This window comes from Protopterus annectens, chromosome 12.part0 (assembly GCF_019279795.1).
Source record: "Protopterus annectens isolate FY-2018-M chromosome 12.part0, PAN1.0, whole genome shotgun sequence".
NCBI classification, from domain to species: Eukaryota; Metazoa; Chordata; order Ceratodontiformes; family Protopteridae; genus Protopterus; species Protopterus annectens.
The window spans coordinates 199,974,910-199,988,969 of NC_056746.1; the positions used below are offsets into that span (position 1 = coordinate 199,974,910).

At 45.0% G+C, this 14,060-nt stretch overlaps 1 protein-coding gene across 4 annotated transcripts in view; it reads right to left on the reverse strand.

The window, feature by feature from the left end:
* TBC1D24 (TBC1 domain family member 24) overlaps positions 1-14,060 on the reverse strand; it is a 526,383-nt gene that overhangs the window by 210,336 nt on the left and 301,987 nt on the right. For all 4 annotated transcript variants that reach the window (XM_044089247.1, XM_044089249.1, XM_044089246.1 and 1 more), the window contains one exon: positions 9,841-9,999. In XM_044089247.1, coding sequence (XP_043945182.1) covers positions 9,841-9,999 — 159 coding nt within the window. The remainder of the gene's footprint in view (positions 1-9,840; positions 10,000-14,060) is intronic.

The window sequence follows — 14,060 nt, forward strand, 5'->3', positions numbered from 1 at the left end:
AGGCTAGCTAATCATTGTTCTCATTAAGGAATATCTTGTAATATGAGAGTTGCGTGGGGGCAGCAAGTGAGCAATAGTTGTTATATCATCTGTGTCTTCTCCAATCTAGCATTTTTGGTAAAGCAGTGCCCTCTAAATGAGAGGACATAAAAGCATACATCTGAACTGGTCCCCATTTCACCTCATGTTTCAAGTCTGTTCTACAAGAAAAATTGTGGTTTTCTGACAAGTTGTTGAAGATTTTGATCACTAATTAAGACAGATCTTTGAGTTTCAGACTGGAAACTTATTTTAGGGCCACTCAGGTCAGACTAGCCTATGTAACATACACAATCCAGACTGTAATCCCAAATGGAACACACAGTTGCTTATTCAAGGAAATGGAGTGCATGGAGGAAGGCAAATGTCCATATGGGACACAGTAGAGGACAAACATGAGACTGGTTACGCTCACCTTTACCTGAAAATGCTTTAGGCAAATTCTCTCATTCAAAAAGGCAAGAGTATGGGAAAATTGATAACTAACAGGATAGTTAATAAGGTTAGGGTTGAACAAAAGGTGGGAGGCAGCCTAAGGCATGTGGACATGTAAAGGTAATGAGTTAAAACACAGGGAACAGCTAGACATGGGTGAGCAAATTAAATCCTAGGAAGAAGTACAATCGGCATTAAAAGTGAACAATTGCCTTACTGAGGTACTTCAAGGGAATATAAGGAGACGATAGGGGGCAACTATCTGCTCCACAATAAAATGTCTATAGACAAATTTTATAAGAGGACAGATCTGTTGGAGCAGTAAAGAAGGTAATAAATTGAGGGTACAAAACATTACTCAAGTTGCAAGAGCCATATGCCATATCGATAAGACAAAGCTGGGAGAGGCAACTGGGTAGATCTGTGGTGGAAGATGAAAGAAGAGTCTCAGAGGTTTCTGGGTATGCTACAGTATCAAAAAATTCAGAATATTTGGGTGGATATACATAGGTATTTATATATACCTAAGAAGCTTGAGGAGAATGTTCCTAAAACCAAACAGGGCATGCTGGAGATGTTTTAAGGAATAGAGGGGCACATGGGAGCATGTGCTTTGGGATTGTGAGGAGATGAAGCAGTATAAGGCAGAACCCAACAGGGCTATTAACAAATTAAGTGCCAATAAGTTGTCACTAAGTGACATGCTTTTATTGTGTTGGGGGACTGGAGGAAAGTTACCGCAATTCAGTGTGTTAACTTTTTCACTTACATTAGTGGCAAAGAAAGCTATCACCAAAAAAATGGAAAACATGCTGTAACAGAAGTACAGGGGATGATGATGAAAATAAGGGAAGTTGAGATAAGAGATCATGAACACAGAAGAAAAAAAAAAAAGAATTAAAAAGTGAAACAAATGGGCTAGATTAAATAAACAAGAAAACAGAAATTAGACAAAGAGGAGAGTATATGCCTATGTGCTAATGAGTCTGCTACAAGTGAATCAAAACTGTTTACAAGTTATGCTGATTTAATTTCTCCAAGTCTTTAGGCTTTCTAATACCATGAAGGGAATAAACCTCATTCCTAAGTCAGGTTATGATTCAAGTTCATGAAAAAAGAAGTTATGTACTCACCATAACGTTCCATCTGAGTAGGTAACTTCATTTGTCAGCAACCTGTGGGTATCGGATCCAACCCGGATCAGAGCCAGCAGCTTTCCAAGTTAGAGATCCGAGCTCCAAGCTCCTCCCCTTACCCATAATACCCTACCTCCTTCCAATCCTCAGATCGTGTTTGCCCATCTATATAACCTCACAACGACAAAACAACAACCTGAAGAATCCTAACTTAAGGATTAACAAATGACCTGAGAAACCATCCTAGGGTTCAGGTAATCAAAGAACCAGGTTAGGGGGAAGGAGGGAGGGTCTGTTGCTGACAAATGAAGTTAACTACTCAGATGGAACGTTATGGTGAGTACATAACTTCTTTATCTGAATTAGGTAACTTCATTTGATCATCAACCTGTGGGACAAAGTCCTTAGCTACCAAAAACTTGGGATGTCCTCAAGGAAGGATATTCCGGAGCACTGCAGAGCCAAAGGCCGCCCTACCTCTAGACATTAAATCCAATTTATAGTGAGAGATAAAGGTATGAGAGGACGCCCAAGTAGCCGCAGAGCAAATGTCATCTAAGGGAACTCTTGACTAGAATGCAGCAGATGTAGCTATAGAGCGGGTAGAATGGGCATGAACCCCTGAAAGCTCTGGCAGGCCAGATAGTTTGTATGTGAGCAGAATGCAATTCGAAATCCATCTGGCCAGAGTTACCTTCGATACATGCTTACCTAAGAAGGGTTTTGCAAAGGAAACAAAGAGCTGATCAGACTTGCGGAATGCAGCTGTTCTGTGTAAATAAAAATGTAACTGTCTATGAACATCTAACAAATTAAGTTTGTACTCCCCTTTGTTTTGATAGTTAAGGAAAAAACTGGGAGATTAATGGACTGATTGATGTTCGCCTCAGAGACCACTTTAGGTAGAAAGGATAGGTTAGTCCTGAGAGAGACCCTGTCCTTATGGAAAACAAGATATGGGGCTTTAATACACAGGGCCTGAAGTTCCGACACCCTCCTAGCTGAGGTAATCACTACCAAAAAGACAGTTTTCCAGAACAAGAATTTCAAATCAACAGAAGCTGCAGGTTCAAAAGGAGGTCTAGTCAGAGCCTGAAGGACCAAAGTTAGACCCCATGGAGGAACGGAGTTCCTAGTAGGTCTCAAGAGGAACGTACCTTTCAGAAAGGTCTTACAAATCTTGGTGGACGCAAGGGGATTGAGATTGTCCCCAATGTGAAAATGGGAGATGGCAGCCATTTGAACCTTTACAGTAGAAGAACTGGATCCTTGCTGAAAAATATGAGATAGGAAATCGAGCACTGCTGGGATGGGAGCAGTGAAAGGGTCCAAATTCCTATGAGATGCCCAAATGGAAAACCGCTTCCATTTACTATTGTAAACCTTCCTGGTAGAAGGCTTATGCGCTGCTACCAGGATAGATCTGACTGCAGACGAGATACCAGGAGTCCTAGCAACTAATGGAACTGGATCAACCAAGCTGAGAGCTTGAGATCGACCGGATTCGGGGGTATCAATTCCGAAGGATGAGATATCAGATCCGGGATGGGATCCAAGATCCAGAGAGGAGCTATAAGATGAGACCGTAGGCACGGGAACCAGGCTTGACTAGGCCAGAATGGGGCTATGAGGAGAATCTTGTTCCCCAACCAACAAGCTTTCTGTAAGAATTTTATCAACAGAAGAGGAGGATAAGCATAAAGAAGACCGGGTGGCCAAGCATGAATTAGAGCGTCTCTGGGGCTTTTCCCCGGAGGGGGAATTAGAGCGAAAAACTCGCTGCACTTCGCATTGGAAGGTGACGCGAAGAGATCGCAGCAAGGCTGATCCCACTTGCAGAAGATCTGTTTCACTACTAAGGGATCCAGAGACCACTCGTAAGGTGAGAGGATAGTTAGACTCAGCTTGTCCGCTAGGATGTTGGACCGACCCAGAATGTGTGCTGCTAACAGAAAACGGTTGGTGGATCGCCCAGTCCCAAACTCTCATGGCCTCTCGGCAAAGAGGGTAAGACCTGGCCCCCCCCCTGTTTGTTGATGTACCAGATCACTGACATGTTGTCTGACTGAATCGCAATAGTCCCTGGAGGGAGAAAGGCATGAAGGGCTTGCAACACTAGAAGCACCGCCCTCATCTCCAGAACACTGATATGCAGAACGGTCTCTGTCCGAGTCCATGTACCTTGGACAATTCTGCCTGCGTAATGCCCCCCCACCCCCCACCCAAGGCAAGAAGCGTCTGATCATCGTGGCTTGGAGTTGCGGCATAACAAACAGTCGACCTTCCCGAAGCTCTCGAGATTGGAGCCACCAGATCAGGGAATTTCTGCAAACTCTGCTGAGAGGAATCTGTAAGTCCAATGGGTGGTGAATATTGGACCACTGAACCTGCAAAGTCCACTAGAGAATCCTCATGTGTAAGCGAGCTAAGGGCGCAAGATTGATTGCTGCTGCCATGGACCCTAAAGCTCTCAGGACTGACTCCACTGATGGGCAAGGTAACTGAAGGGCTAAAACGTGTAAGGTCAAACTGCAAAGCCTGTCTGATGTTAAGAAGGCCTTGGTCTGAAGCGTGTCTATTCTGGCCCCTATGAACTCCAAGACTGGTTGAAGGGATGACGCCAATCGGGACGCTAGAAGTAGGAAGCAATCCCTGGCTAAGCAGAGTAGATGCCTGGTGGGGGCGGTAAGGAGCCAGTCGTCTAGGTAAGGAAAAAACCTGTATTCCCTGAAGTCTCAGGTGGGCCGCTACAACTGCCATGACCTTGGTGAACACCCTGGGGGCTGTGGTGAGGCTGAAGGGTAGGACCCTGAACTGGTAATGACTGGCCCCTAGCCGAAAGCAGAGGAATCTCCTGGATCGCCTGTCCATAAGAATGTGATAGTACGCATCGTTGAGGTCTATGGAGCACATCCAGTCCTTCTGCAGCAGGGGCAGAATGGATTGAAGCGTGACCATCCGGAATTTCTCCTTGGCAATGAAGAGGTTCATTGCTGAAAGGTCGAGGATCGGCCTCAAGTCCCCCGTCTTTTTTGGCACCAAAAAGAACCTGGAGTAATTGCCTAATCTGGATTGGCCTGGGGGGACGTTGTGGATGGCTCTTTTTTCTAGCAGCTTTTTTACCTCTAAAGCTACAGCCTCCCTCTGACTGGGTGGAACATCGGGGAGGCGCCTCGACTGAGGCGGCAGGTTTATGAAAGGGATTGAGTAAACTCTGGATATTATTCGAAGCACCCAGCGGTCTGTTGTGATGGACTCCCACTGGGCCAAGTGCTTCGAAAAAAGCCCCCCCCGACTGCCTCTAGAGAGGAGAAGTCAGGCAACCCCTCAGGGCTGCTGCGTGGGTCGGTCAGAAAAAGATTGCCGTGACCCAAAATTTTTCGCCCCCCCCCCCTGCCTCTGGGCTGGCGTCCACCTTCTCCCCCTCTGCCTCTGAAGGACGAAGGGTCCGGAGCGTAACGGGACTGCTGAGACTTCCGGAACCACATCTTCTTTTGTCCTCTCTGATTCCTGGAAAAGAACCTTTGAGGAGCCGAGAAGCAGACTCCGACGGAAGACAGCGTCTTCCCGTCTTTCTCGCTCTGAACCAATGTGTTGCGGATGGTTTTCCCAAACAGGGTAGAGCCAAAGGGTGCGTTCGCGAAGGACACCTTGAAAGGTTCCGCAAAATCACAAAGCCGGAGCCAGGTGTGATGCCTTAAGGCGATGCTGGATCCGCTGGATCTAGCGGCCCCCTCCGTGGCATGGGAAAGTAGCCACATAGACATGTTTGAAACAGATTTCAGAGTGGTCATATGAGCCAAGAAAGTCCATTTGTCCTTGGCCAACATGGACTCAGGGGGAGACTCAAGAGTATTCTTTCACCAGATCCCACTGAAGTCTAATTACATGGGCCAAATAATTCAGTGCCCTTATGGAAAAGGTAGCTGAAGCAAACATCTGCTTCCCGATATGATCCATCGTCCGAAACTCCTTATCAGGGGGATGGATCGAGGAACTATCCTGGGCAAGTTCCTTCTTGGTGGCTGCCGCCACCACCATGGCATCCACTGGGGAACCCTTACTCCAAGCCATCCTATCCACAGGGGGACTAAGAATCCTGTCTGGCCTCCTGGGGATTGGCTCTACAGTATCCGGTTCCTTCCATGCCCTGGTAGTGATGAGGTCAACTTGGGGGTCGGCCGGAGGGGACACCCAAGAGGTAGACGGGCCTGCGAACGCCTCCAGGAACACCGACTCGTCCGAGGAAGGTTTTTGGGCTAACCATCCCCCCTTTAGGCGAAGCATTTCCATAATGTCTCCAAAGGAGACATCCTCGGGGGGGTGACCTGGGGGAACCTACCCCTTCCTCCAAATCGGTGTCCTCCATGAGGGACTCAGGGGAGTGCAAGTGCCTCCTCTTACACTTACATTTGTGAGGGGCCTCCTCGGTGGGGCTGTCCGAGGAGGGCTCACCAACAGGGTCGTGTTCCACCAGTGGAACGGGCTGGGGTGTCAACGCAGACTGTCCCTGGGACTGGATGATGGAAGACAAGCCCAGCTGCAAGGGAGTGGGGGCGGGATCCGAAGAAAGAGCAGGGGGTCTCGAACCTCTCGAGGACCCTCTCCACCACATTGAAAGCCGAGGGTGAACCGATCTCTCTGGGTTCCGTGGTTAACACCCTCTGATCCGGCACGAGGATTGGCGTCGGAGCCGAAGCTCTCGGACCCGAGAGGGAAGTGTGCTCTGACCGAAATGGAGCCGAAGACACACTGGCCCCCTCGGATCCGATGCACAGCTCTCGGCCCCGAGAGCTCGGATCCGAAAGAGGATCTGACAAACTCAAGGGCATGGCCGTCTACGAGGTAGCGATAACCATTGGCGCAGACTCCCTGACTCCGAGACTCCTCTGATCCGAAGGCTCCGAAACCTGATAGTGGATCGGAGACGGAGCTATTGGGGCAAAAAGTGTGGCTGAACTCCCCCCTGGAGGGGGGGAGGCAGCAGCACTCCCATCTGCAGTTGGGTTAGGAGGAAACTACGCATCATCTGGTCCATATCAGCGTCAGAGAGGCTACGGGTTGACCTAGAGGAGGCCACCGAAGCTGGCCAGGAGGGCTGCCGCAACGGCCTTGAAGATGGTCGGGCCTCTTCCTCCAGCTCTGGTGTGAAGCATGGAGAATGGAGCCGAGGGGAGGAAGGCCCGGAGACCTTCTGGGATGATAAGAGTAGTTTAGTAGGCGGGGCAGAGTCAGCCCGCCGCTTGTGGCTTCTATGCCTCTCTTTCTCCCTCTCTCTCTTGTCTTTTTTTTTGAGTCCCTCTCTCCCTGGGAAGAAGTGGGAGGTTGAGTCCCAGCCAGGGGAGAGGGAACAGCAAGCTGAACAGCCGCGGCTCTAGCTACCGAGGGAGAGGAGGAGGAAGCTGACTCTGCGGGTAGGAGACCCGCCAGAATCAGCTTATTCCTCCTATCCCTCAGGGCCCGGGGGTTAAAGGCTGTGCAAATTTGGCAGCCCGATGACAAATGTGGTACCCCGAGGCAGAGGACGCACTGAGTGTGGCCATCTGCTGGGGAAAGCACGCTCAGTGCACTTAGAAAAGATGGCCTTTGGGGCTTCGGCCATGATTTCTAAACTAAAACACACATGCCCACACAAACACCTAAGGGGAAGGGTTTACTAAGCTTTAACCTACGAGGGTAAAACTCAGGGGTTTAAGCTAGGGAATAACACTATCCACACACACCCAAAAGCTAAGAAAGATTTTGAGAAAATCTACTCACAATCGCCTAAATGCTAGGAGCTCAAGAAACTCGTGCCTGACAAAGCCGCAGCAAACAAGATCTAAGGATTGGAAGGAGGTAGCAGGGTGTTATGGGTACGGGGGAGGAGCTTGGAGCTCGGATCTCTAGCTTGGAAAGCTGCCAGCTCGGATCCGATACCTACAGGTTGATGATCAAATGAAGTTACCTACTTCAGATTTAGTATGGTCAGTCTTTAATGTTAGCCAAAAGTGCTCTTCACAGCACCCGCAACATACCTAGAAATGACTCCTCCTGCTATTCGTATGGAGTTACATTTACTGGTAGCATAACTAAATGAGACTATAAATTCTTTTTACTAGACCTGTTTTTCCTACTACTATGGGAAATGTCTGGGCAGCTTTCTTCCACATTTCTTACCCAATAAGGGTAACCTGATGGAACTTGAAGAGGCTATATTGTTAAATATGTACGGATTTAATTGCATGCCTGTTTATATATACTTATTACTGTAAAATATGTTTGCTGAATTATACTGTAATAGTTATTACTGTTATTCTTAATGTTTAACTTGGACGTCCTGAACATGGGGAAACAAATGTCACCTGGTGGTGATGCAAGATCTACAGTACATATTATTACAGAAAAGCATTCTCAACATGGAAACAGTAAAAATAAATGATGTATGGACACTTTATGCACTAGAATATCACTATTAATACAGAATTTATTTGCTTGTTTTGCACATTACAAATTACAACTGAATGATGCTTATAAGTAAGCAAGTAAATAAACAAACAGTAGACATGAGCTTTCTGGAAATGAACAAATAATAGAAATTTGTCTTAAAGAAGCCTTTACAAACCACACAATGAAATTCATATGGCCAAAATAAAATGTTCTTCACATAAAACTATTTACCTAAAGTTAAGTAAGACTGAATAAAGCAAAGTTTAAGGGTCCCAGAACTATATGGAAATTAGTCTAAAAGCATTTTTTTTCCTTGTTGCGCAGGAAATTTAAACTCAGAATTTAGTTTACTAAAGCTTGTGCTTATCTACTAGTCTATATTTGGTTTGGATTTAGGTTCGGTAAGTATTAGACTAGCTGCCCGTACAGGCCATTTTAAGACTAGCCAAATTTCCCTATCCCATCTTGTTACAGGCTGGCCTTACCCATCCCACGGTTGATAATTATATATTACCCCTGATGAGAATAACTAGGATCATACCATAGATAATTTGAGGGTACCCATGCATGGGATAAAGCATTTAGGAGCTGCCTTTGTCCATTAGTAGTTGACGGGGTGGTCCTGGGCTAAATTTTCTGTTTCACATCCACAGATGTAAGGTGAACTTGAATATGGACACAGATGAACTTTATGTGGATGGGGAGTCTATTCTACAGCAGAGGTATCCTCTGTGAGATATACATGTCCCTCCAAACCATTCTGCTAATGTTGCAGAAGAGGTTTATATCACTAGACAGAGCATTTCTGATGCCATCTGACTTGCTGATGTACAGTAAATCCACCAGTAATGGGTCAGAGGGTGCACTGTATTCCAAATAAAGGTCACCTCTTAGGTCACCTCTTAGCACTCCATAGGATACCAGGTTTAGTGACAGGGCTTTGAGTCAGTCCACATAGGACATGTCATTTAGACCTTGCATCCTTTTAGTAAGGTTTCTCTGTGGGTGTTCCCATTGTTGCACCTGTCTAGGCAGATGCATGCCAAAGGAGGCATTATATTCAATGATTGGTCTCATGACCTGGATCAGCTCTTAGGGGAGTATTGTCAATGTGGTAGTCTCCTGGGGTAGACGACTTCTCAAAGGATACAATAATGCATTATTTGGCACTCAGTTTCAGTCTATGATTTTGGCACCAGTTATTAATTTGGACACACCTTCCTGCAGGATGGCTAAATCATTTGGAGACTCAATGACTGCTCCTAGCTTGCAGTCATAGGCAAACTTAGTCAGCCAGAGCCCTTTGGTATTGGATTTTATTTCAGACAAGTAGATATCAAACAGGAAAAGTCCCAGCACAGAACCCTGGGAGACTCCACTAATGACTGATCTCTTTGTGGAGGCAACTTCCCCTATTTTGATTATCTGCATGCTGTGAGTCAGCTGGCAATACAGCAGGTGACATAGGGATATATTCCCAGTTTATTTAACTTTTCTACCATGCCTGAGTGGGGAACTGTGTCAAAAGCTTTGGCCAGATAGAGGTATGTAGTGTATACCATTTTGCCTTCTCCATTGCTTTGGTGACCTTTTCAAAAAAAAATCTACCAGGATGAGTAAGCATGACCTGCATTTTCCTGTCAGCCTTCCTTGATGCCAATCCAGTGATGGACAACTTGTTGCAAATGTGAAATATATGCCTTGTAGAAGTTTTAGATGGAGTAATAAATATTAACATTTCACATGTGCCAGTTTTAGATAAGAGTACTAGTCACATCATCTCGCCTACACAAATGGTTACCTAGTAAGGCTGCAGCCATGTTCTGCTGTGGTAAAAATCTGCATTGGCTGAGAGAGGGCAAATCTTTCTGGGATCCAGGACCATATCTCCCGCATTTCCTTGGCAGTGACAATGCCCGACTGAAAGTTCTCCGCATGCACTGCTAGCTGTACGTTGTGCCTGGGAAGACAAAACAAAAAAATTAAGAGGGAAGTACAGAAGGCAAATCACAGAGTGTTAACATCCACGTTAAATAAACTGATCTTGTTCTTATTCTGGAAAAGGAATGGTGAAATACATTATTCATTTTAACTGGATCAAAAATCTGTTTAAGATTAACAGCATTTTTTTTCTTATACTATAGAAGCAAAATAAATGACCAAAACTACAAAAACAAAACAAATTATATGAAACATACTGTACAAAAGTAAATAAATGAAAAATGCACTGCACTAAATATACTGGTTAGGAAATTGCATCAAAAAAGAATGTACTATGGGCCTAGAAAGTATGCACCATCAAAAATGACTATGCAAATGCTTGATTCATCTCAATCTCAGAGGAGGAAGTTCTGGAATATGACAACTGAATGAAATATTGAGGAATGTCTTTGGCCTATGATCATTACCTCCAATCTTAGTACCTACATCTACAGCCACTATGCCCAGTATAACCCTTATGGTGTTCAGCACATTGTACTCATGGGTTGTGAGGCATACTTACTGCTACAGTTCCCATTTCTTGATTTCCAATCAGACTGGGTCTCTTTTAAGCAAAACAATATTCATTACAGCAATACAACTTTTACACTAATTTATCTTACTTTCTAAGACCGTGCATTTATTTATTTATTTATTATAGTTTGATGACTGGGATAATCCACTGGGCTTGGAAGAGCCCGTTTTCAGTGGCGGCCCGGGGAGAAAAGCTCCATAGAATATTGACACACAGAATACTGACAATTATACAAATGTCAAAGTAGCAGCATAACAGAAGCATACATACGGTAATATATAATTGAATAAGAAGGAGACATCAGTTCTAAATTCTAGGTAATTATTTACAAAATGAGATAATATAGTCAAGTTGTTATTTACAAAGTAAAGGTACTAAAGAATGCATATAAAGCAATCCCCCCAATGGTCAGAGAGAGGAGAGGTAGAGGATGTTTTATAGTAGGGAGAGCAGTGGGGTTTTAGGAGGAGTTTGTGTGGTACAGGGTAGGAGAGAGAGTGAAGGCAATGCTAGAAGTCTGAGGACAGAAAGAAAAAGGAGTGGTGGGAGAGTTAGAGGATGTGTTATAGTGGAGGAAAATGTGGGTGTTAGGAGGATAAGAAAACTGGTAATGAATTGGGAGATGGTATTAAGGAGTTATGTGGTAGGGGTACAGGAACATTCCCACTTTGAGAAAACGTGTGACTGGAGAAGAGTTTTGAATTATGAGTGGCTTTGAATATTTCAAAAGGGGGCAGGTAGAGAATTCCAGAGTTTAGCAAAGAAGCAGGATAGTAGTAGGTGGCCAGGGGGTCGAAGGGGTTTATATATGTATAGGAGATTGTGGTTTTCTGATCTAAGTGAGAGGTTGGGAATGTAGGGGGTTAGAGAGATGGACAGAGAGGGACAGCTGGAGGGTTTGAATATAAGCTTGTGAGAAGTACTAAGTTTGAGGAATTTGAGACAGTTAGGAAGTTCGAGCCAGTGCAAGGAATGGAGAGACAGTGATGAGCTGAGTTTTTGAAGTTGGTGGCAAATTTGGAGATTTTATTGTAACAGACTTCTCGCTTGGCCTGTAATGTTACCTGAAATTTACTGAATGGGGGGGTGCCATACATAAGAGAGGGTAGAGGTAAGGGCGTGTCTGGTGGAGGGGTAAGGTGCCGATTGTGTCTATATAGGAGACCTAGCTTTTAACGAGTTTTTTTTATGTTAAGTTTGAATATGGAAGTCAAAAGTACAGTTTTGTACCTACCATAAATGTAGATGTTCGAGGATCCCATTGCTGCAGTCCTTACTATTGGGTATAGTCCGCATCCAGTCGGCCCGAATACCAGAGTATAAGGCTGACGTCGGCCAGGGCGCATTAGACTGACGTCAGTACGTCAGGGTACTAATGCGCATGACCGACGCCATATCCTCAGTCTTTTCTTGCCCCAGATGTCAGAAGACCCTAAAAAGACAAGGCCCAAAATACCTGCACCAAAAATATGTACAAGATATACAAGGACATATACAAAAAATATAAGCATGAAACCTCACCTACACAACCACCCCTAAACACAGAGGGGAAGGAGGGAGGGTAAATTGGACTGCAGCAATGGGATCCTCGAACATCTATATTTATGGTAGGTACAAAACTGTACTATGTTCTTCGTTCCCCATTGCTGCAGTCCTTACTATTGGGTAGAATCCCAAAGCAGAGGTAAGGGAGGCTGGCAAATCATAAAGAAGCAGGAGCTGACAACATGCCTTGCAAAACAGCTGTGGCAAAACCAGCCCTAGACTTAGAGTAGATAGGAAGGTGATAATGCTTAGAGAAAGTATGCACTGAACTCCAAGTAGCTGCTTCCAAAATATCCTTAGTTGCCACCCCCCTTAGAAATGCCGTTGTAGTGGCAGCAGCCCTAGTGGAATGAGGCCTAATCCCAGCTGGAATCTCCTTGCCATGATGGGAATAACAAAATGCAATGCAAAAGCCAATCCACCTAGAAATAGTTTGTTTTGACACAGGCTTGCCCTGCGAACTCAAAGCAAAAGAAACAAACAACTGCTGAGACTGCCTAAAATCCTTAGTCCTGCTTAAATAATAACGCAATTGCCTGTGTACATCTAAAGTGTGCAAAATCTTTTCCCCTTTATCTTGGGGGTCTGCATAAAAAGTAGGCAAATGAATAGTCTGGTTTAAAGCCACACTAGAAACCACCTTAGGCATAAAGGAAGGATTAGTACGTAATGATACCCTATCCTTATGGAAAATCAAAATGGCTCTACTGCCATAAGGGCCTGCAACTCAGACACCCTTCTTGCAGAAGTAATAGCCAACAGAAAAGCAGTCTTCCATGACAAGTATTTCAATTCAGCAGTAGCCGCAGGCTCAAAAGGTTGTAGAGTAAGTTTTTCCAACACAAAATTGAGATCCCAAGCAGGAGTAGGAGCTCTACGTGGGGGTCTTATATTCTTTGCCCTCTAAGAAACTGCTTGAACAAAGGATGTGAAAACAATGGTGGGTCACAATCATAGTGAGCTGAAATCGCTGCAGCATGAATCTTAATAGAAGAGAAGGACAAACCTTTGTCCAATAACTCAGTAAGGTATTGAAGAGCCGCACTCAAATTAGGCTCAGAAACCTGCAAATTCTTTGCTGTACTCCAAAATAAAAATCTCTTCCATTTTTCTGCGTACACTTTCCTTGTACTAGGTCTTCTAGCTTCCATAATCACATTTAAAACTTGTTGAGGAAGTTGAGACCTGCTGTGTTTCAACACAGAATATGCCAGGCTGTTAGATGAAGAGAGTGAAGCTTGACATTGAGCAGATGACCATCCTGCTGAGACAATAGATGAGGAATCAGAGGCAAAGGCCATGGAGGCTTCCTTACCAGACTCCGTAGTAGTGGGTACCAGTGTTGCCGAGGCCAATCTGGAGCTATCAAAATCATCCTTGGCCTGTCTTGTCTGACCCTTAATAGTACCTTTGGAAGAAGAGGTAGAGGAGGAAAGGCATACACATGAAGGTTTTTCCAACTGAAAGACAGAGCATCCACTTTCCAAGCTGTGTGATGAAACCCCTTTGTGCAATACTGTGGCAGCTGGTGGTTTAGTGGAGAAGCGAACAGATCTATGTCTGGAGTTCCCCATGACACTGTCAATGTTTGAAATACATGAAGATCCAGTTTCCACTCGTGGGGATCCATGATTTGTCTGCTTAACACATCTGCTAAGGAGTTCTGTGCTCCTGGCAGAAACCTTGCCTGAAGAGTTAGTTGCAAGCTTAGCGCAGTCTCCCATAAAATCATTGCTTGCCTGCATAGAGGATAAGAATGTGTTCCCCCTTGCTTGTTGATGTACCACATGACAGTTGTGTTGTCTGTTAGAATCAACACCTGCCCTGGAAGAAGTAACTCCTTGAAAGCCATTAATGCAAACTGGACTGCTAACATCTCCTTCATGTTGATATGCAGATGCAGTAGTCTGGCAGGCCACATGTCTTGTATCCACATTCCATTTAGATGAGCTCCCCAAGCA